Here is a 22,732-nt window from a genome sequence, read left to right as displayed (position 1 = left end):
CTCCAGGAGTTTTTCCCCAAGCCTTGCTCGTTAGATTTTTTATTTAAAGCATCAACAAATGTCCTAGAACCCAAATTCAAATTGGACATGGACTCGACATGAACCGCAGCCCCTTGGACTGCCGGCCCGCCCTCCTGGACTGCCGGCCCGCCTTCCTGGACTGCCGATCCCCTACCTCCCGCCTCTCTCTCCCTTTCCGCCCTAGATCCGAAGATCTCGCCCCTCCCGCCTTCCTGGACTGCCGGCCCGCCCTCCTGAACTGCCGGCCCGCCCTCCTTTACTGCCGATCCCCTACCTCCCGCTTCTCTCCCCCTTTCCGCCCCAGATCCGAAGATCTCGCCCCTCCCATTCCCTGCCGCATCCCTGTCGCCCATCTCCCTCTCCCCTTTCGCCCCCAAATCCACCCCACAGCCCAAACCCCCAGCCAGATCCGTCCACTCGCCCACCTTTTGCGCCTGCCCACTGCCTAACGCCGCCCGATCCCTCTCCCTTGACCGCTCCCTCACCCGCACGCTCTCCCTTTCTCTTTCTCTCATCGCGGCTTAATGAGAGAGAGAAGACAGATCTGAGAGAGAGAAGATAGATTTGAGAAAGAGAAAATAGATCCGAGATCGAATGAAGACAGATCTGAGAGAGAGAATAGATCCGAGATAGAATGAAGACAGATCTGAGAGAGAGAAAACAAATCTGAGAGATAGAAAACAAACCTCAAAATAACCAAACCACAAGCCATAGCTCCCACGAGAAGGAGAAAACCATAGCTTCCACGAGAAGGAGAAAACTTCTCTATTTAGGCTGATTCTATTTAATCAAAGACTCATTAGTCAGGGATTAAATGGATTTATTTCTAAATAAAAAATATTAAATAGATTTATTTATAACATTTAACTTAAATTAAATAGATTTATTTCTAAATAAAAAATTAAATGGGAAAAGTAAAATATTAGTCAATGATTAAATGGATATTTTTCCTAACCTAAACTAAATTAAAGGTATAGTATCTCTGTTATTCTTTCGAACAAAACTTAGAATTAGAAAGGAGAAGAGAAAAAAATATATATACTCATTTTTTTTTGAATATAAATGGTGATTCCCCGCGGGGACGAAGATGTGGAATAGGAAAAAAGTGTTTTTAAACGGAGATGTGGGACAAATTTATCTCTGTCTAACTCGTGGGGATGGGGATTGGGAATCCCCGACTAGTCGGGGACGGAGATGGAAAATACATTTCTCGCCCCGTTCGCATCCCTAGTTAGAGCATCTCCAACAATCTTTTAGTTAGATTTTTATGTTAAAATTTAAGAAGGGAGAGTTAAAAATCAACTCCAACAACCTTTATGACTCCTTATATCACTAAAAGCTTCTTCATCGTTTTTATTATTGAGGAGTTCATAGTGTCTTCTTATTTAATTTTTTTATTAATAATTTTTTATTGAGTAGTATATCTACTATCATTGTTGGTAAAAATAATAATACTCAATAATTTTAATGATAAAATAATAAATAAGGAGTGAATATGAGGAGTATTGTTGGAGATGATATGCATGGTTATCAAAACCGGACCGGTGAAAGAACCGGAAAGGACAAAGGATCAAGGGTTAGAGGTTCAATCGGGGTTTAACCGAGGTTCGACCGGTATTAACAAAATTATGTGAAAAATAATATTTTATCCATATTTTAACTTATAAAAATTATATAAATAAAATTAAAAATATTAAATTTATAAATCCAATCATGAATTATAAATATAATAAAAATTTAATTTATAAAAGACTAAAAAATATAAATTACATATTTTTTAAAACTAAATAATAATAATTATTATTATTTTATGAAATATTTAAATGTTAATAAAATATTATGAGTATTGGAAAATAATGTTGGTATAATATTTATAGAAATATAAAAAAATTGATAAAAAAAAGAAATATAAAACATAATAATAAATAAATAATATTTTAAATATTTACTTTTTATAATAATTATATATATATCTATATTGTTAAGATTAAACACAAGTTAATAAGTGGTCTCGTGGTTAAGCATTCATTTCTTATTCAAAGGTCCTATGTTCGAATCCCTGGGAAATCATTTTTTTTTATTGAGTAATGTAACCCGATCAGCCCGGTTAACCGCGACCGGTTCAGACGGGTGACGGTTCAACCGCCCGGGTTAGACGGTTCTGACCGGTTTTCAAGCACTTAAAAACCGAACCACCTCCGGCCCGGAATGATGACCGGTTCCGGTCGAACCGATCGGTCCGGTTCGGTTCTCAAAACCATGATGATATGTATTAGTCAGTCTCTTAGAAATGCTCTTAATTATGACCATCCAAAAGTCAACTAATATATTAGATTTAGTTTGTATCATATGTTTACAAGTCATATGTAAAAATATAAAAAGTTCAAGTTGTATTTACAATTAATGATTGTAATTTTATTACTTTTATTAATTAACTTGACGTATAGACACGTGAAATATGATAACAATTTTAAATATTCATATCATTTTCTATCATTTTCGAATTAATATGCGAATCAATCCTAATCAAGTCCAAAAAGTTTCGTGTTAATTTTGTGTCACCTAAAAAATGCTCCATTACCTATTAAGGTAAACTCAAACACTATAATTATATGTCAATTGTGTGCCATGTAATTGGTCGTGTGTAAACTTATTTTTCCCAAACTACTGTTGGTAATAAAATATAGAGAAATTATAGATAGATCGGCGTTTAAAAATGGCGTTTTAATATTATTATTTTTTAAATAAATCATGGTGATGTTGTTGCATTAAGTTGTACATCGACTCATTCGGGGCCATGATTTCGCTACTACCTGTAGTTACCATCAAACCCTATAAATAAATAGAAGAATTGGAAAAAGTTTAGAAACCTAATCAAAACAACAATCAAACTAGACCTAATCTAAAGGTCCAAAACTCAAGACTCAGAACAATCGACGAAATTTAAGATTCAAGAATCAAAATTTCTTAAACTTTTCTTCGAGAATGTTTGGTATAGGAGATAAATAAAGCGGAATAGAGCTAAAACATGCAAAGCTCATTTGTATTAGAGATATAGTCTCAAATTTTATATCAATGAGAGGTGGTATAAAAGAGTGTGATAAGTTGTTGTAATTTTAAAATAATGAAAAAATCTAATATCAGATTATCAATCTGTCTTACTTTAAATAAATGTAATATAGTAAAATGTATTAATTTATCTTTATTTATATCCAATATATAATATGTTCTCAATTATCTTATTTTTATTCATATTCTAAGAATTGTCTTTATTTTTATCCCCTCAAATACTAAACGTTCATTTTTACTTTGTTTTTAACATACAAAAAACTACTATAATTTTAGCTCTATGTACATGCGTAAGTTCAGTTTTTAAACATAATATACTGGAGTCTAGAATTATTAAATTATGGTGTAAAATCATAATATATAGAAAATAACGACATATTAAGAATTAAGTTTGGTGATATGACTTAGTTGTAATTTTTTACTTTTTTTAATTATATAAATTCGAATTCGATATTTATTAATTCTATATTTAGAATTCTATATTTATATTAATTCTTAATTATGATATTCATCTATTTGACCCCATTATATTTCATTTCCAGTTTTGATCACATGCACCTTAATGACCATGTAGAATTTGATCATTCACCGTTAGATCTAGGCTTATTAAAATTCTAAGGTGGAGATTCAAAGCATTTTAAGGTTTAGATTTAATAAGCCTATATCTAACGGTGAATGACCAAATTCACTTAATCATTAAGATGCATGTGAACATTGCTGATTTCAGTTATAACATCTCATAATAGGATACTTAGTTTTATGGGCCTAACGAGACCAGTTTATTAGGGCCGAAATTTGTTTGGCCCAATCATTGTCTAATAATATGACTAGCTCTCTGGAATATATTCACATTTTGTTTGGCATAATGCAAAGGCTGACCCTTGAACTTTTAGATTTTTTTTTTTATTATTAAATGTACTTCTTCAATTAGAGAACAAAAAAATAGCAGAAACAAGGTAACATGGTTTAAACTTAGGCTAAAACCACACAGCAAATTCCACAAACCGAAAGAAAATGTAAAGTTAAATCCCATATAAAGGTTGCAAGAGTAATTTCATACAATTTTCAGCTGAAATTAAAACCTTAGAATAAGGTATAAATTTTTCTTTATTAGCTTTGGAGATGTGTAGATATATTTCTAATTTAAGAAATAATGATAAAATTACATCTTTTATGTTTAAATTTAGAGCAATTTTAGATTTAGATAACAATAAATTGGGTAATTTTGAACCTAGATAAGATTCTTAAATTGCTCGGCCGTCTCGAACAACCGATCTCCATCTTCATATGCGGCCGTCTCGAACAACCGATCTCCATCTTCATATGCGAGATGATGCCGATTTTTAACAAATGAAAGGTTTCATATTTTTTTTCTCCCAAAAGCACTCTTTCTAAGACTGGATTTTAAATCTAATCCATATGGGTTGAATGTATTATTCACGGTCAAAGTAATCAAACACGAACTTCACCGCTACTTGAGTCTAAAATTGCTCTACAACATAAAATGTTATCATGCTAAGGATATATTATTTACACTTGTACAATAACAATAGGAGCATATTTAAAAATTATATGAAAATTGTTAAAAAGAATAGAATAAATTTTTGAAATATAAGCTTATAGTAGAAAAAATATTAATTATCAGCAACAACAAACAACTAACAATAATAGAAAATACGAATAGCTATACCAAAACGGACCCTAAATAGTAGAGGAGGGAATGTATACAACGGAGTGGGCCAATATAGGCCCAAATAAAAATGGGTTGCTGGTTTCATGTGGACTTCTTGTACAGTATGCTCCATCACTGCACGTTCTGAATTATAACGACGCACATGCTACATTCTGTCTTTCTTTCGTTAACAGTAAGTTTCGGATAAATGATTTATTTTCCAACTTTATCCATACTTTTGTAAAAGATGCTCCCATATATATATTTCCCAATTTTAGCTCTATACTTAGCTAAAGTTCAAAATATTTTCTTCTTCTAATTTTTAAATTATTTTCTATTTTTATCCGATTACATTTAATAACTTCATCTTTCTCGATAAAATTTGTCGGATGTAAAAAATGAAAAACACATTCTACCACATAATAAAATGCTCACCAAGGTTAAAAAAATAAACAAATAATCAAGAGATAAGGTGCAAAAAAACTCTTAACGTTCATAACCATAAGCAATTTTACATCTAACGTCTAAAATTGTGCTCCTAACGTTGGTAGCCAAGAGCAATTTTACCACTAAAGTTTGATAAGTTGAGTCAATTTAAGAAACAATTCATCAAACTGTCTTCTCGGTCATGAATCTTGTCATCTACATTTCATATATGCGTTATTTTATCACTAATTACTAACATATCACAACTATAGAATTAGACGTGGAAAAAATATTTAAAAAAATTAAAAAATATATTGTATTTTACCGAATTAAAAATACTAATCTCTAATTCAATTATTATCTGAAAAGCTATAATTTTTTTTTTTTGAAAAGTGGATATACAATTAGCTAGCATACGGCACAAAATGTGTGTATTATATAATAATGTCTGGAATTGATCTAACTTGCCAACATTAGGAGTAAATATTAGAGGTAAAATTGCATCATTTTAGATGTTAGAATAAAATTACTTTTGAATATAAACGTAAAAGTTACATCTCATCTTAACAATCAAAAATATGAAATATACAAATAATCCAAAACTTTTAAAAATTTATGTAGCAACTAAATTTCAGCTTACTGTACCTCAAGTTGCTTTGGTTAAGTTGGTGATCTCAACAGAATCATTTAAAGTCTAACCAACCAGTCGTTTGAGTAATCAAATTAATTATAAAAGAAAACAGTAATACCAATTAATCACAATTTACATACCCAAAAGGACATTATTATTATCTGTAATTTTCTTTTGTTTTGCTTTATAAATCTGTGTTCCCTTTTTTTTAAAAGGATAAATCTGTGGTCTTAATAAACAAAATTATCAGGACAAATCAGCATGCCATATTCTCGACCAACCCTTTAAAAAAACAGTAATAATAAAACAACCCCAAACCAAATACAACATTTTTCATGACACTTCTAGAAAAAGAAAAAACTCAGCGCAACTGGCAAGTTCTTTCAGTCTAGAACTAGAAGTCATCTCCATCATAGCCGCCGTCATCGGCAAGATCATCCTCCACTCTTTCTGCCACGTCATCAGCAATATGGTCTTCCAGCGCATCCACACCCTCTGCAATCGCGATTCCACCTAAAACCCCTGCCACCGCACCCACAGCCAATCCCGTCCCCATTCCCCCAAACTTGCTTTTCTTCTTTTCATCCACCTGACCGTATCCGTAACTCGCCTGCCCCTGCCCGTAAGGCTGTGGCGGAGGCGGCGCACCGTAAGGATAACCACTTGGCGGCGCTGCCGTCGCAGTGTATCCGCTATAACCATATCCACTTGGCGGCGGAGGCGGCGGTGCAGAGTACGGAGATGCATAATTAGGATAGCCATAGGCGTCTCTGGAACCTGATGACGCCGGCGGCGGCGGAACACCATAAGGAGGTGCATAATACGGATCAGGCGCACGATAGCGAGGCTCGTTGATCATAACCTTAACATCAAGTTTCCCCTGAGGTCTACCGGAAGGACGCTTGAGCTGAAGACTGCGGATCGCTCTTTCACCGACGCCGACGTCATCGAGAACGTCGACGAGTTTAAGTCGAGCAGAGCCGATGAGCGGCTTAGTGTCTTCCTCGGCGCCGGCGTGGACGATGTCAATGTAGAGAGTGTGGTCTTCAATGCGACCGGGCGGTAAAGGGATAGCAAGAGTGTGATCCCAGAACGGAGACATGTCGCCTTCGTCGTCGACTCTGGTGGAGCATTTGCTGTTTGGATCAACCCAAACGACGGCGTACGGTTTCAAGGGACCGTGACGCCAGTTGACGTTTTTTAGATCCTTCGCCGATTTGATTGTTACTTCAACTTCATAACGAGACGCCATTTTTTCTGTAAGCAAAAGTGAAAAATTGTAGTTGCTGTTGATGATTGAGATTTTGGGGTTTAAATAGGTTGGAATTGGGCATGTTTTTATAACTTGACGGAATTTGTTTTAATTTACTGTATTGACCTTTATTTTATAGGAGGATGGATTAATATGGTAATTTGGTGAAGGGTTTTTTAGTAAAAACACTGATAACATGGCTCACGTGGTTGGACGGGGTTAAGACGGAGCAGTTAGCTTAAGAAGTAAGCATTAAGTTTTATATGCATTTTTGACATATGTAATATTTGTATTTGAGGAGGTAACCGGTGATCACCGGTGGAGAGAGAAAAGGTGCTAAAAAATGAGTGCCCGAATGAGCTAAGAATATTCTAGGATAGGCTAATTGAGTCTGACACGGTGTCAACACGGTAGAATGTGGACCTATCACTTGTTTTTTTAGCTAAATGTTTGTTTTAGTTTATTTATTTTAACGAAAATTTTAGCTAAATGATCAACTACATTTTCTATATTTTATTGTTTTATGTAGTACTATATGTTTTTGTTTCTTAACATACTATTAATCTATTTAAAATGTATTTTTTATTATTTAGTAATATTTTCTTGTAATTTTATAATCAATTATTCGGTTATATGGTTTTCTTAACAGGGTCGGTCTTGCACCTAGAAGAGATAAATTTTTAATTAAAAAAATGTATTTAAAAATTAAAATGGAAATTTGAATATATTTTAAGATTAAAATATCACATTAATTAGTTCATTTTTAGACTGAATAGTTTTGTGAAAATATCAATTCAGGTTCTACGTATAAAATAACATTAATATAAGCTTAACGTTTAAAAAATAGTATGAATTTAGCTTTCGATAATGGAACGTAACATGCCATTTATATTACTCTCAGGGCTGGTCTTGATAACTTAGGGATCATAGGCAAAAATAAATAATAAGGGCTGATTTAATATAAAAAAAAATTAATTAAAGTTTAAAGGTAGGACATGCCTTTTATTTTTATTTTTTTTATCAACGAACTTTCACAAAGAATTAGGCCCTTTTGTATAATTTATTACTATCTATATTACAACTTTCCTATATACATATAATACTAAAAAAAAGAATTGGCCCCCTCCAGCCTTGGACCCTAGGCCGGCGCACCTCGAGCCTAGGTCCAGGGCCGGTCTGATTACTCCGTTAAGTTCTGATTTTTCTCTCAACATATAATTGATAGAACATAATGGAATAATATAAATGATGTGTCACGTTCCATTATCGGCATCTAAATTGATACATTTTTTTAAACATTAAACTTATATTGATGTTATTTTGTATATATGAACTAAATTTATACTTCCTAAAAACCATAGACCTATTTAATACTTTGTCCCTGTAAAAAAAATATACTACATATATATAGTTAAAAAAAAAAAAAACTAGATCCCTTTTGGCTAGGGCGACTACACTCTTGGTCTATGGCCCTGTTTGGTAAAGAGCGTTTTAGGATAAAAAGAGCGGGTTTGACCACTGAAACCGCTGATTGGAATGTTTGGTGGAGAGAGGTTTGGGAGAGAGTTTTGGGATGAAAACGCTAATTTAGAAAAAACTCCTTTTAGGAGCTTTTTCAATTAGCGTTTTGCAATATTAAAATTAATGGACTTATTTAACCCTAATAGATGGACTCCTCCTCCAGCCAAATGCCCTTATTCGTCTTTTTGCACAAACTGTTGGTCCCTTATAACGTGACAAGTTAGTTCCAAAGGGGGGGATAGGAACTATTTTAAAATTTTGTCCGTTAAGGCTGACTTCTTTTCTTATGAAAAGGTTTACACAGTGTCACTAAGTAGATTCAAGACACAAGCTTAGTCAACTTGTGACTAAGTCTGCTTCTTTACTTGAGTCAGGAGATAGCACTTAGAGTCTATTCCTGAACTCAGCTTCTTAGTAAACTTAACTCAGCGTGAGTTCTTTACTTAGTCAGTTTCATAGCAAGCAATATATATTAAAGGAGTTTAAGGGTTAGAAAGATGTTACTCAGCAGACTTATCCTGGTTCGGCCTCTCCGCCTACGTCCAGTCCCCGGAACTCGTTCCGAGCTTTTTGAATTCTCTACTGAGCTCTTTAAAGGTAGAGCACGAAACCTTTTACAGATAGAAGCTGAGTATAACAAGAGTACCTTCCTCTATACCTCTACTCACTCCTATATCTACGCTGAGTACTATAACCGAGTACTCAGTCTCTCCTTTCTATTCTTCTAGAAATAATAAAGTGTTTGTCCTAAACAACGATTGCTAAGACACTTTAGATGATTGGAAATCACTCTAGACTTTTACACAAAGATTAAGAATTGGTGTAAGATATTTGCTTTGCTTTTCTCACAGAAACTTCAAGTATGAATTTGGTCAGCGTTTCGACTAGTTGAAGATCTGCATCGATTGAAGCAAATGGATGGCATTTATATAGTGACACTTGAGGCACCTGGTTATTTCGAATTTCGAAATAACCGTTGGAGGGAAACGGCTTCCTGTCGTTGTCACTATGGGCGTGCTCAACGTCGTTGGCCAATAGGATTCACGCATCTTCTGCCTTCGTCAGTCTTCGATAGAATGTTTCGACATTTAAGGAAAAGTCCACGAGACAGCTTTCTGCGCCTTCTGAACTTTTTCCAAAGTAGAAATACTTTATCTAGAAGTTGAACATTGTCTACCGTTGTCCAGACTGCTTTGTCGTCCAACTCAGCAGCTTCTACTTGAAGCTTTTGCCACGAAGGCTTCTCGATCCTGTGGCTGGGAGTCAAAGACAGGCTCCTCACAAATGCGGATAGACACAGAAGGCACTTGGCTGTGTCTGGTGCATGTAGTAGATGCAGCGGCCATGTGGAAACCTTGTGTCATGCTTTGAGGGATTGCCCGAATAGTAGAAAGGTTTGGGAAGGGTTCCTTCCTCACCACATCCTTCCTTCCTTCATGGCCTTTTCTGATATTGACTGGTTCTCTGAAGGAACAAATGGGAAGTTGTTGGCCAGTATGGAGCACGGTGCCATTCTCTTCGCTATTATATGTCACCAAATTTGGAAATGGAGGAATGAAGAGTTATTTGCTGAGAAGACTGTCTTTATTCCTGACTTGCGGCTTTACTTCTCGAAAAAGCTCTCTGTTATTACAAAGAGCTTTGAAGGAGATCCCCTTGTTCGCCCTTCCCGGATAAAGAGGTCCATTTAGTTGGTTGGAGTAAGCCCAGAGAAGGGGTTGTCAAGTTGAATACGGATGGCTCCTGCCTTAGCAATAGCAGAATTGCTGCTGGTGGAGTTCTTCGGGATGCTGGTGGCGCCTGGCTGGCTGGGTTTACCCATAACTTGGGAACGGGCTCCTCCTTTTCTGCGGAGCTTTAGAGTATTCTGTCGGGTATTAAACTCGCCATTCGCATGGGTGTTAAAAGGCTTTCGGTGGAGTCAGACAATTTGGAGGCAATCAACAGGATCTCGGATAGCCAGGCTGTTTGTCTTAAGAGCCAGAATCTCATCAAAGCTATTTTGAGGCTTCGTCCTGCCTTCGAAACTCTTACTTTCTCCCATATTTATAGGGAGCAAAACCGCGTGGCGGATCGTTTGGCATCTGCTGGGCATGGGGGGATGTTAGGTGTTTCTACCCTTTCCGTTCCTCCTTCTTTTCTGTTATCTTCTCTTCTCGAGGATAGGATTGGGGTCAGTCTTCCTAGACTGATCCCGGGTTAGGTTTTGTTTGTTTGTTCTGTTTTCCTTTCCCTTCCTACCAAAAAAAAATTAGGCAATAATTTCCTCGATTTCTTTAAAATACAGATTATAAAACCCGAAACCATAAGTTTATTAACTCCTTGTAATAAATGGATTATCCTTAAGCGAGTCCTGCCTTTATATCCACTAACAATACATAATATAAAAACAAACATAGATAATAATTTAGAAGTTTTAAAACAACAATACTTAAAACGTTTAAAGATAAACTTTGGAGAAAACCCCATAACTTTGTAGGAAAAGAAAAAGTATATGCTAAGATAGAACTCGTAAATCCTAATGAAGTTGTTAGAACCAGACCAATACGATATAGTCCCGATGACCAAAATGAGTTTGAAATACAAATAAAACAGTTATTAGAATCTATTATATCTATAAAATGTGGAAGTAAAAGGAACACTTGTCGAGAAGCCGGAGAATAAGGATCTGATGTGGCAACATAACAAAACACCTAATTGATGTGTCAAAATTTTAGAATATTTACTTTCATTAATTTTAATTACGCATAAATTAACTCACGACTGTTATACCGTCCCTCTCCATTTCGACTCCAATTGTTTCTCCTTCTCCTCCGCTGAAATCTAATCTACGATGCTAACATCTATCTGAAGTATCTAAAGAGTTAAATTCACATCATATTTCTAATCCAGGTTAAAATAAATTTAATTCAGTCCTAACCAAACCCAAATCATTCGAATTGAAATTCAAAGTTCAAAAACATATCTGATAAGATTATCTATTCTATTCAAACTAAAACTATTTCTTTGCCTTTATCTTTATCGAACGCCCTAAATAAGCTATTTTGTCGTGCTTATCGTCATTCTCTTTGGGTTCTCAACAAGGTTTTATTGGATTATGATTTTCATGTTATTTAATTGGGTTGGCATTTGATTTTCTGTTTTGATTCTTATGAACTCGCTTTGTTTTGGGCAGAATTCGAATCGACTGCTAAGAAGTTGAAGGGGGTTTGCTGCAGTTAAAGCATGTGGAGATGAGGTGTTTATTATAATGCCCAAATGTGTAGGCATCTCTCTTTCATTTGATCTAATTTTCTTTTTTGGAGTATAATTACGCTTTAAGATGTTGAGGAATTTCTATTTTATGATTTGTTTTTGCAGTTTTCCAATTTGAGTTGTTATTTCACTGTACCCTAAAATTTCAGACCTTACAAAAAAGAGATAGTTTGCTATTGTATCATTGAAGTAGCTACTACTGCTTATGCTCTTATCTACACAGCAATCCATAAAAAATAGGCTACTTCAAACAACCACCATGGCCATTGCATCTTCACCCCTTCAGAACATTTCTCACACGCTCCTCCCACTTGGGTCTTGTAAGTTTAGGCCTTACAGACTTTCTTCTTAGGTAAAGATGTGACTTTTCTGGGTTTATGTTATTCTTATTATTACTATTGATTGAAGTAATTAATTAATTTATTTATACTGAAAATTTCAATGTTCTGTATATCTTCCTTCAATTGAACTAAGTCTATTTGAGCATCAAGTAGTGTTTTACGAACCAAAAGGCTTTTCAGGTCATTATACTCAAAGAAAAAATTTGGTTTAAGAATAACATGCCTTTATTTTTTTGGATAAATTCCAAAAAAGACCATGTGATTTGACCGATTTCCAAAAAAACCCATGTGGTTTGTTAATACAAAAAAAGGACTGTGTTATATGCCGTTACCCGAAAAATGAAAAATGGCTTAACACCGTTAAAAAAGCTGACGTGGCACAGGGATAAAATTGGAAAAACGATTTTTTTTTATTTTTTTTCTCTCTCTCCTCCTCCTTCTTCTTCCATTAATTTCTTCTTCTTTTTCTTCCATTAATTTCTTCTTCTTCCATTATTCTTTCATGGTTTTTCTTTTCTTCTTCTCTTCTCTTCTTCGTTTTTTTTTCTTCTTCTTCTTCTTCCTCCTCTCTTCTCTTCTCCTTCTTCTTCCTTTTTTTTCTTCTTCTTCTTCCTCTTCTCTTATTCTTCTTCCTTTTTTTCTTCTTCTTCTTCCTCCTCTCTTCTTTTTCTTTTTTTCTTTTTTTTCTTTTTATGTTTCGATTCCAGAAATCTGGAAATTTCCAGATTTCCGACGGATATCTGGAAATTCCAGATTTCGGAAATTTCCAGATTTCCGAGGTATCGGAAATTTTAAAAAAACAAATAGAAGAAAAAGAAGAAGAAGAAGGAGGAAGAAGAAGAAGGAAGAGGAAGGAGAGAAGAGAGGAAGAAGAATGAGAGAAGAAGAAGAAGAAGAAGAAGAAGAAGGAGGAGGAGGAGGAGGAGGAGAGAGAGAGAAAAAAATTCATTTTTCCAATTTTACCCATGTGCCACGTCAGCTTTTTAACGGTGTTAAGCCATTTTCCGTTTTTCGGGTAACAGCATATAACACAGTCCTTTTTTTGTATTAACAAACCACATGGGTTTTTTTAAAAATCGGTCAAACCACAGGGTTTTTTTTTAGAATTTACCCTATTTTTTTTATCTATTTTTGATGCTCAATTTGGAGAGAAAGTAGAATAAGAGGAAATGTAGAAAATATCATGTATAATTAGATGAATGTTTTATCTCTTTCATCTTTGTTAATGTATCTAATCTAACTGATATTACAAACTAAGTATTTTATTTTCTGTTCACTATCTAATTTAAACACTTTTAGGTATGTAATATACAACTCAAATCGATAGTTATTTTGGTTGTCTTTTTGAGAAATGAATTGGTAATATTTTTGTGTTTTTTGGGCATTTCATTTCTAATATTCTAAATACTTGCATCATTCGGATCATAAATTTAATTTTCATTTGTGAGTATTTTGGACTTTGTTACTCTTCATGGCAGTTTGTTATCTATAGTCGAAAGTTTGCAAGCAACCTCTCTAATTTATATATTCCTCTTTTTGTGTTGTATAGTCCTTATATTTAACAAGTGTTTGAGTGATTCTGAAGAAAATGAACTATGTAAATCAAAGCAATTATTTGAATGCTATCCAATAAATTTGTACTGCCTATGTTTTTCAGTCAAACTTATGAGTAATAAGGACGATAGACATGTTTTAATAAGAACAACTAACTGTAAATTGTGTGCACGCATCATAATAGATTTTCAATCTGGCATAACACAACCTCATCATATTTTACACCACACAGATAATACCAGGATTCAACTCACTGGATACTAAAAAAACAAATGGTCTACCTGAGAAAATTTGACCAAATATACCGAACATGTCAAATTTCCAATCTCAAATGTGCAAATTTAATAGAAGAAACAAACAAGTTTTGTGGCTCTAGATGACAAGTTTATCCCATAGATGCCAGTTGCATAAATGAGTTTGTACAAATAGCCACGGGAATATTAATAATAGTACATAATTTTAATCACATGGTTATCTCCATAAAATATGATAGGCGTAAGTTTGCAAGCAACCTCTCTAATTTATATGTTCCTCTTTTTGTGTTGTATTGTATAGTCCTTATATTTGATTGTCTTTTTCTTTTTAATCCTTGATGTGTCATGCGATTGTGTGAAATCTAAATAATTGTATGAAATTCTACATCCTTAGATGTTACGGGTAAAATTGTTTAAATCTTAAGGGTATTTTAACATCTTATTCCTATAGTTCCAGTTTCTTTCGTTTTTTAGTAAAATTGTAGTTTCAATCTTTTTTTAAGAATATAAGGTATTTAAATTATAAATACTATCATTTATGCACTTATGCAAAATTGATGGTACATAAATAAATAACAAACCCCATGCAAGGCACGAGACTGAATCTATGCAATTTCTTTGATCCATACTGTTTTGCAGGATATGGAGTTTGACCAAAAAGAAGCTGCACTGTTTGTCACAGTGAGATTACTATGAGAGATGGAAAGAGGTTTCATCACTTCGAGGATGGTCATTGCTCTTGTGGTGCTTACTGGTAGTGTTAAATTTTCATCGCTTTGAGGTTGGGAATGGCAGTTACTCTTCACATCCAAGAGCGGGCAACCTTTCCGGTGATTGATCCAGAATTGACTGACAACACATGCTTGTGGTAGACTCTTGTGATTTATGAGTGTTAAATTTATATTTTTTTGAGTTTTTTTAGATAAAAAAAATTAAACCCATGTACAATTTCCATGGAATTTTTAATGTTTTTTAGCGACAAGTAGATGCTCTAAGCCGTCCCTATGCCTTTCCGGTTACTCCGGTTGTAAGTTTTGGTGTATATAATTCTTTTGAAAGGATATACAATACCGAGTTCTATAAGATTTATGATTTCTGAATAATTACCCCCTTATTATTCAATTAATATCTTACAATCAGTGTTCTAAAAGTCGGCCAAGTCGGCGACTAATCGACCGACTAGTCGGCGAAATTCAAAACACTGACCGATTTTTTATAACTGGGCGGGTTAAGTCGGGGGTCCGATATATTTCCGCCTAGGCGGTTCAAGTCGGGATAATTCGGGGCAAGTCGGGCTAGTCGGGTTAGGCGGGCAAGTCGGGTTAGGCGGCTAAAAATCGGGCCATGCGGCTAAAAATCGGGTCAGACGGCTAAAAATCGGGTCAAATCATAAAATTATAAAAATTTTGCTACAAAATAAATAATACAAATAATTAATGATCACAACAACAACTAAAAATAATAAAACTAATTTACATAACACTAAATAAAATTAATTTCAATATATTAGATTACGAATATTAAATATTTTGAGGAAGAAAATAAAGAATTATTTGATGAATATGGAGAAGGTAGTAGACATATTTTTTTTATGAATATTTATGGATATTTTATTATTTATTTAAAGAAAATATTTATAATATTTATTAATATTATTTTTAGATGTGATAATTTATATTTTAAATGTGTTTATATGATATTTATTTAATTATAAATATAAAAAATAGAAAAATACATATCCGATTAATCCCCGATTAATCACCGATTAATCCCCGATTAATCTTTTGAGGTCTTGTCCGTCCGACTAGCGCCTTACGACTTTTACAACACTGCTTACAATATATATATATATATATATAACCGAATTACGTCAGTCATATAATTTCTAATTAACACAAATTCTATTTCCTATATGATTACAAATCAGAAACAGTGTAGGAATCTTGGACTGCAATTCCTTATCACTCTCTTTCAAATTGGATGTTTCAATGTTTTGAAAAAAAGTCAATTTAGTTACACAAATAAAACAAAGCAATGTTAAGTACAATATTTGTTATGAAACAACTAATGTCTTTATTAACATAAATGATACAGTCATTTTATGTGTCAAATTTTTTTTTTTTTTTTTTTGTACCATTTGACAAATGTTAGAACTGAAATCATGCGATTTTATACATGATGCTAAATTGGCTCTTCTTTAAAAATCTTATAAATATTTCTGTACCTCCTCTCGTATATAATTATTTTATTAAATTTAATTATTTTATTTGATTTAATTTAAAAACAGTATAGTATATATCAACTTATATATCTAATAATAATATTTAAATATTGATATTTTTCATAAAAAATTTATATATCTCGTGCATAGCACGGGTACAACGCTAGTTAAAATTAATCCAAGAAAGTAAAAGCCCTCATAGTAGCTCAACTTTCTCAGTAAGAAAACATAGCGAACAAAAGAGAGGAAAAACTATAATGGTAATAGATTATAGAGAACTAAATAAGAAAACGATTTTTTATGGATATTTTTTACCTTATAAGAGAAATTTACTTAATAGATTATCAGGAAAAAAAGTGGTTCAGTAAATTTGATTGTAAAAGTGGATTTTGGCAAATTAAGCTTACTAAAGAATCTAGATCTTTAACAACATTTAGTGCACCACAAGGACAGTATGAATGGATTGTGTTACCTTTTGGTTTGAAAAATGCACCTCAAATATTTCAACGAAGAATGGATACGATATTTAGAAAATTAAATGAATTCTGTGTAGTTTATGTAGATGTTATATTAATCTATAGTAATAATATAACAGACCATTTTCAGCACCTAGATGTATTTATAAAAACGGTAAGACAATATGGAATCCTTTTATCCGAAAAGAAATCAGAAATTTTTAAAAATAAAATAGAATATTTAGGATATACAAGACCATATAGTAACATGAATCGAAAATTAAAAAAAAAATTAGATACTAAGAAAGAAGTCCAACAATTTCTAGGAAACATAAATTATGCATCAGATTATATAAAAGATTTACCAAAATTACTACAACCCTTGCAAGAGTTAATCAAGAAACATAAACCATTTGAATGGACGACAACTCATACTGATACTATAAGAAAAATAAAAGAAGCAGTAAAAGTTCTCCCAAAATTAAGACTACCTAAAGATAGTGATCAATTAGAATTATATACCGATGTTAGTGATATCGGGTGGGGAGCAATCCTCATACCATATAGAAAAGAAGATATAGATAAAGAAACCCCTTTAATATGTGGCTATAGATCACGAACTTGGAAAGCATCAGAAAAAATTATCATATTAACGAGAAAGAGTTACTAGCTGTTAAAAATTGAATTAAAGGATTCAGATATCATTTGTTACCCATAGAATTTATAATAAGAACAGATAATACACAAGTAGGAGCATTTATCAGAAATAAAATAGATCCCATACCAGAACTTAACAAAAGAAGACATTGACAAAGTTTTTTCAATTACTATAATTTTGTTGTTAAACCTATTTCTGGAAAACGAAATATCTTAGCTGATTTTTTGAGCAGGAATGGAGATAATCTTACAACGAATATCAGAAATCAGAAATCAGAACTGCCAGATGCTGGCAATGATAAAAAATCATGAGAACTTTCTGGACAACCTTGAGGAAGAACTCAAGAAACTCCAGTCTCAGAATAATCAAAATATAAGAACCATGACTCCTAGATCATCTTATGATTTGTTAGGAGACATTCATAAGAAGCCAATTGATGTACCAACTTCATTGAGTGGAATCTCAAGAGCTACCACCCTGAACCATTCTAAATTGGTTAATCAGAAATCATCAGAGATCACAACCTCTCAGGTTTTACAATTTCCTCTAGAAATGACAAAGCATATAAGAATATTATGAATTTTTTTAAATATAAGAAGTGTCAAACCGTATATAGAACCATTAAGAGGACCAAATACCCTAGGTATATATGCTTAGAAGACTGCAGTCTAGATGTTGTTTAGAAACTATTTAAATATGGATTTCTGGACAAAGTAATGACTAATGAGAGCCTTAATATTGTTTCAAAACTACCATCTATAATACCTAGATCTATTGACGAACTTGGATTAAGATTTGGGAGAAGAATATTTTGTGTTCAAATTTTTGACGCTGCTATGGACTTAGAAGGGAAACCCATAATAATTGCTCAGATCTTTAAAACTAGTAGGAACACTAAGATTGATGTAGATAATTCCGACCATCAATGGGAAATTCCATGCAAATTAGAAAATTTTAAATCTTTGTTAGGAGAAAAATGTGCACATGGGATCCATACGATCAAATGCAGACTAGAAGACTATATTAGAAATAAAAGGTTGCTCTAATAGCTAAATCGAATCATGGAGAAGTTGAAGAGATGATAACCATCAATTATTTAATGGAAATGGGTGATGAAACAAGTCAGCAGATCTTGACAGAAATGCATACGAAATTAATGGATAAGAAATATAAGCACAGTTCAGAAACATTGGCTCATTATGAATCTATATATGGACCAAGAAAATCATGTTTAATTAGAATTGAGACCATAAGACCTGAGCCCATGAATATTGACTCCATAAGACCCAAAGAATAAGCCCATCAAGAAAAAGAGGAGGATCATTTGTTTAGAAAATGAGATAAAAATGTATAAAAAAAATAAGAACGAGGTGACAATAACCAAGGATGATGTGGCAATAAGATCAACATGTGGCAAGACATGAAGATATGAAGAAACATGTGTCAATATAAGAAGCATGAGGTGGAGACATTAGAAATTGGTGGCAAGATGTAAAACATGAGGTGTAAGAGCAAGATAAAAAGAATTAGACAAGTGTAGCCTAAAATTTTGTATTTTTAACTTTTGTAACATAAAAAATGATGTAATCTTCTTTTTTGTAATTTTAGCATTTGATATTGTACCTATATAAGGAGAAGACATCTAATGTATGAGACATAACTTGCTTTGAGCAATACACTCTTTCTTTCTCTCCTATATCCATGACTTTTTAAACTCCCCTTTTAACATTCATAGTTGTTAAATACTTAAGTTTAACTTCTATAGCATATTAGTTTGAAAAGATTAAGAGTTATAAAGCAATAATAGTTATCTTTTAGAAGATTCCAAGATGTGTGTAGAGATGCTGAAACACAACCATAACCCATGATGATAAAGACAGAGTGTCAGACAGAGTTCAGAACTCTCCACTGAAATTACTTTGAAAGGTATACTAAAATTTATCTATAGCTCTTGTTCTAATTAAATTAACTTGTTATAATTAGCTAAACTTAAAGATTATTATATTATGGATGTTAAATTTCATTTAAAAATATTTACTTCAATGTTCGTTTGTCTTCATACTATATGTTTTTGGTAAGGTTCAGGGGCAAGTATGCATGATACTTCATGTAAATTCCTCTTGTATAATCCATTGGGCTTAATTTTGGTTAGTGAGCCCATAAACAAATGGGCTTCTTTTGAATCCACATCCTGAAAGAGGAACATCTAATAAAACCCCTAAACCCTAAATTTCTTATTATAAAACCTCAACCCCAACCCTACTTCCAAACCGTAAACCCTTCTCGCCTCCTCCCTAAATTTTTTCTTTTATCACTTCTCCTCTTCAGTGTCCGCTTTGAATTTCGTTATGTCTCCCCCAAGAGGTAAGAGCCATCGAAATCTCTCTTTATTTTCATGTCATTAGGTTTAATTTGGTTCTAATATTCGTTTGTTGAATGATATGCAGGCAGAGGAGGTGGTGGATTTAGGGGTGGAAGAAGCGACGGAGGTCGAGGAGGTAGAGGAGGTAGAGGCGGTGGAGGTGGAAGATTTGGAGGTGATAGAGGAAGTGGCTTTAAACCTCGTGGTGGTGGTCGCGATGGAGGGAGAGGAGGTAGTCGTGGTGGAGGAAGAGGTCGTGGTCGCGGTGGCCCAGGTGGAATGAGAGGTGGAAGCAAGGTTATGGTAGAGCCTCATAGGCACGAAGGAGTGTTTATTGCCAAGGGTGGTAAAGAAGATGCTCTTGTCACTAAGAATCTAGTTCCCGGAGAGGCTGTTTACAATGAGAAGAGGATATCTGTTCAGGTAATTTGTTTTTACTCTATTCTTAATTTCTGATTGTCCTGTCTCTTAAAGGTTGTTACTTTGCATACTATTTGCGTTTCTGTTTCTATTCAGATTTTTTTAAATATTTGATGTTTCCTTCAGAATGAAGATGGAACAAAAGTTGAATACAGGGTCTGGAATCCCTTCAGGTCAAAATTGGCTGCCGCCATTCTTGGTGGTGTTGATCACATTTGGATTGTAAGTTTGTTTGATTTTTTTTTTTTGTTGTTTCCATTCTGATACTGGTGTTGATAAATTTTGAAGTGTAATTGACATGGTTGTAGTGTGACTAACAAAATCATTATGCTTTGATGATTCTAGAAACCTGGGGCTAAGGTTCTTTACCTTGGAGCTGCTTCTGGCACTACAGTCTCTCATGTGTCTGACCTTGTTGGCCCAGTGAGTACTGATTTGTTAATTTTTAAGTTTCATTTTGTTCTTGTGTAATCTGTTGCTTATAAGCTGTTGTTTGGATTGGCAGACTGGAGTTGTCTATGCAGTAGAATTTTCTCATAGAAGTGGTAGAGACCTTGTTAACATGGCAAAGAAGCGCACCAATGTTATTCCCATCATTGAGGATGCCAGACATCCTGCCAAGTATCGCATGCTTGTTGGCATGGTTGATGTGATCTTTTCTGATGTTGCTCAGCCTGATCAGGTATGGTTTTAATGGATCTTGCTTTATTTGTCCAAAATTTTATAGAATACTTTTCAACCACTAACCATTTGATGATAGCTGGGATAAGTTATGCCCTGTTATCTATTAATGGTATGATGCCTTCTAACTACATTGTTTTCTTTTCATTTAATTGTAATAATTTTGTTTTAAAGCTCTTTTTTTTATTATATCCTCGACAGTTGGTAAATATCACATCATGAACCATCATGTTGTTATTAAAAAGCTTTTTAATCAATGCAAATGATGAAATTTACTCGGATTCCCCTTCAGGACTTCATGGGTGATGTAAACACGAGTTTCTGATGCAGTATAATGTGTTTATTCCTTGAATTTGTGTTTTCTTCAAATTCAGTTTTTGCAAACATATTTAATAATTTTATTAGCCTCTGTGGCTTGTCTGTAATACGGCCTCCACACGTGATGATTTACTCGGATTCCCCTTCAAGACTTCATGGGTGATGTAACACCGAGTTTCTGATGTGGTGTTTTCATTGTTTAAAATTTGAATTTTTTCCCCTCATTCAATTGTTTCAACTTTTACTTGTTTTATTTTCCACTTTTGTTAGTTATAGGATGTTGGTTTATAAATACATTTACTGTTATGCCATCTTGTTTGCAATTGATGTGGCAGAAATTTGTCTTCCTCATTTTGCAATGTAATTGGCAACCATATGAATTGTTTTTCTCATTATTAAACATCCTTCATTCTATTTGGCTCAAGAGTTTGCCTGCTTTAGTACTGTTGCTTAATTCTTGTTCTGGTGTTGTCAAAATCTGATTTTAATGCATGTTTTTTTCTGCAATACATTTGGATTTAAACCCACTTCAACTTGCTCCCTCTACACCAGTTTCAAGAGTACTTTGTTCCCGTTTGCTGGGATTTTCATTCAATAGTTGAAAAGCTTTTGTATGTAGTGGGTGATTGAGTCTTCTAATGAACTGTAATCAATCCTGGTCCTTGTTTGATTGAGTTGTATGTTTCTGTTTAACTGATATTCACTCGGTGGTTAACTGTTGGGATAAATTACAACCATTTCCACTCAAATTTGCCCTTCCTAACATAAATTCTCTTTGCTTTTGACCATTCCAATTCGAGGTATCCCTCTATTGTACAGATGATGGAAACATACAATGTTGAGTGGATTTTTATGTCAGTAAAGGGCCACGTTGACTGAGTTTTATATCCGGTTTTGCAGTTGAGTGGCCATGGGTGTGATTTACCGTTAACTATTACCATCTAGCCCTATCTAGATTCTTCAGCCAGATCATTGTCAAACTGGAAATTCTGTCTAACAATTAGTACCCAACTATTGGATTTTTTGAGAAATAACTGGTGTTGATGCAGAGTGATGGATCCTTCCTCCCAATGCTTGAAAAAATATGGGACTATTCTTTGTATTTCATATTTTTCTTAGGTTTCATCTCAGTTTTGTTATGTTTTATGCAGGCAAGAATTTTAGCCTTGAATGCTTCATATTTTCTCAAATCTGGAGGGCACTTTGTTATTTCCATTAAGGTTTGTTTCAAAACTACATTAGCAGGATTTTTTCTCTTCCTTTTTCTAATTTGCGTGTTATTTATATCACAGGCAAATTGCATAGACTCAACTGTACCTGCTGAGGCAGTATTTGAAAGTGAAGTGAGGAAGATGACACAGGAGCAGTTCAAGCCTTCAGAACAAGTGACCCTAGAGCCATTTGAGCGTGACCATGCTTGTGTTATCGGTGGCTACCGGATGCCAAAGAAACAGAAACCTGCTGCCTAAAAAGTTTGAATCTTTTGTTGTTAAGATAGTATTTGTGCTATATGTAGACAAGTGAATTCTGGAATTTTTGCACTTGTTTATCAAGTAACTCAGTTGGAATGATTTTGACTATGATGTTTGATTTTAGTGACAATTTTGTAGGATTAGTTTAA

The 22,732-nt window shown here is 33.8% G+C and overlaps 2 protein-coding genes and 2 non-coding genes across 4 annotated transcripts; 3 read left to right on the top strand and 1 right to left on the bottom strand.

Annotated features, from left to right (window-relative positions):
• Window positions 1-6,068: 6,068 nt before the first annotated feature.
• On the bottom strand, window positions 6,069-7,118 carry LOC136224943 (protein SRC2 homolog). Its single transcript, XM_066013368.1, has one exon. The coding sequence runs from the start codon at window positions 7,069-7,071 to the stop codon at window positions 6,214-6,216; it is 858 nt and encodes a 285-aa protein (XP_065869440.1). The 5' UTR covers window positions 7,072-7,118; the 3' UTR covers window positions 6,069-6,213.
• A 12,457-nt stretch (window positions 7,119-19,575) lies between these two features.
• Window positions 19,576-22,732, top strand: LOC136224934 (rRNA 2'-O-methyltransferase fibrillarin 1-like). Its single transcript, XM_066013363.1, has 7 exons — window positions 19,576-19,694; window positions 19,778-20,115; window positions 20,239-20,334; window positions 20,458-20,535; window positions 20,618-20,794; window positions 22,263-22,331; window positions 22,404-22,732. Exons 1-7 carry the CDS (start codon window positions 19,679-19,681, stop codon window positions 22,578-22,580), a joined length of 951 nt encoding a protein of 316 aa, XP_065869435.1. The 5' UTR covers window positions 19,576-19,678; the 3' UTR covers window positions 22,581-22,732.
• Window positions 21,050-21,122, top strand: LOC136216264 (small nucleolar RNA snoR60). Its single transcript, XR_010683257.1, has one exon. It is a non-coding gene; the product is annotated as a small nucleolar RNA snoR60 (small nucleolar RNA).
• Window positions 21,227-21,297, top strand: LOC136216265 (small nucleolar RNA snoR60). Its single transcript, XR_010683258.1, has one exon. It is a non-coding gene; the product is annotated as a small nucleolar RNA snoR60 (small nucleolar RNA).

The sequence above is a fragment of the Euphorbia lathyris genome, chromosome 1 (assembly GCF_963576675.1).
Source record: "Euphorbia lathyris chromosome 1, ddEupLath1.1, whole genome shotgun sequence".
Taxonomy (NCBI): Eukaryota; Viridiplantae; Streptophyta; class Magnoliopsida; order Malpighiales; family Euphorbiaceae; genus Euphorbia; species Euphorbia lathyris.
This window is presented reverse-complemented; position numbering and strand designations above follow the sequence as displayed.

Bases quoted from the DNA above. Each gene is read 5' to 3' on its own strand.
- LOC136224943 (XM_066013368.1), bottom strand. From the start codon at position 7,071: ATGGCGTCTCGTTATGAAGTTGAAGTAACAATCAAATCGGCGAAGGAT.
- LOC136224934 (XM_066013363.1), top strand. The intron at 20,335-20,457 runs GTAAGTTTGTTT...TGATGATTCTAG, and splicing joins GTGTTGATCACATTTGGATT to AAACCTGGGGCTAAGGTTCT. The intron at 20,536-20,617 runs GTGAGTACTGAT...TTGGATTGGCAG, and splicing joins TGTCTGACCTTGTTGGCCCA to ACTGGAGTTGTCTATGCAGT.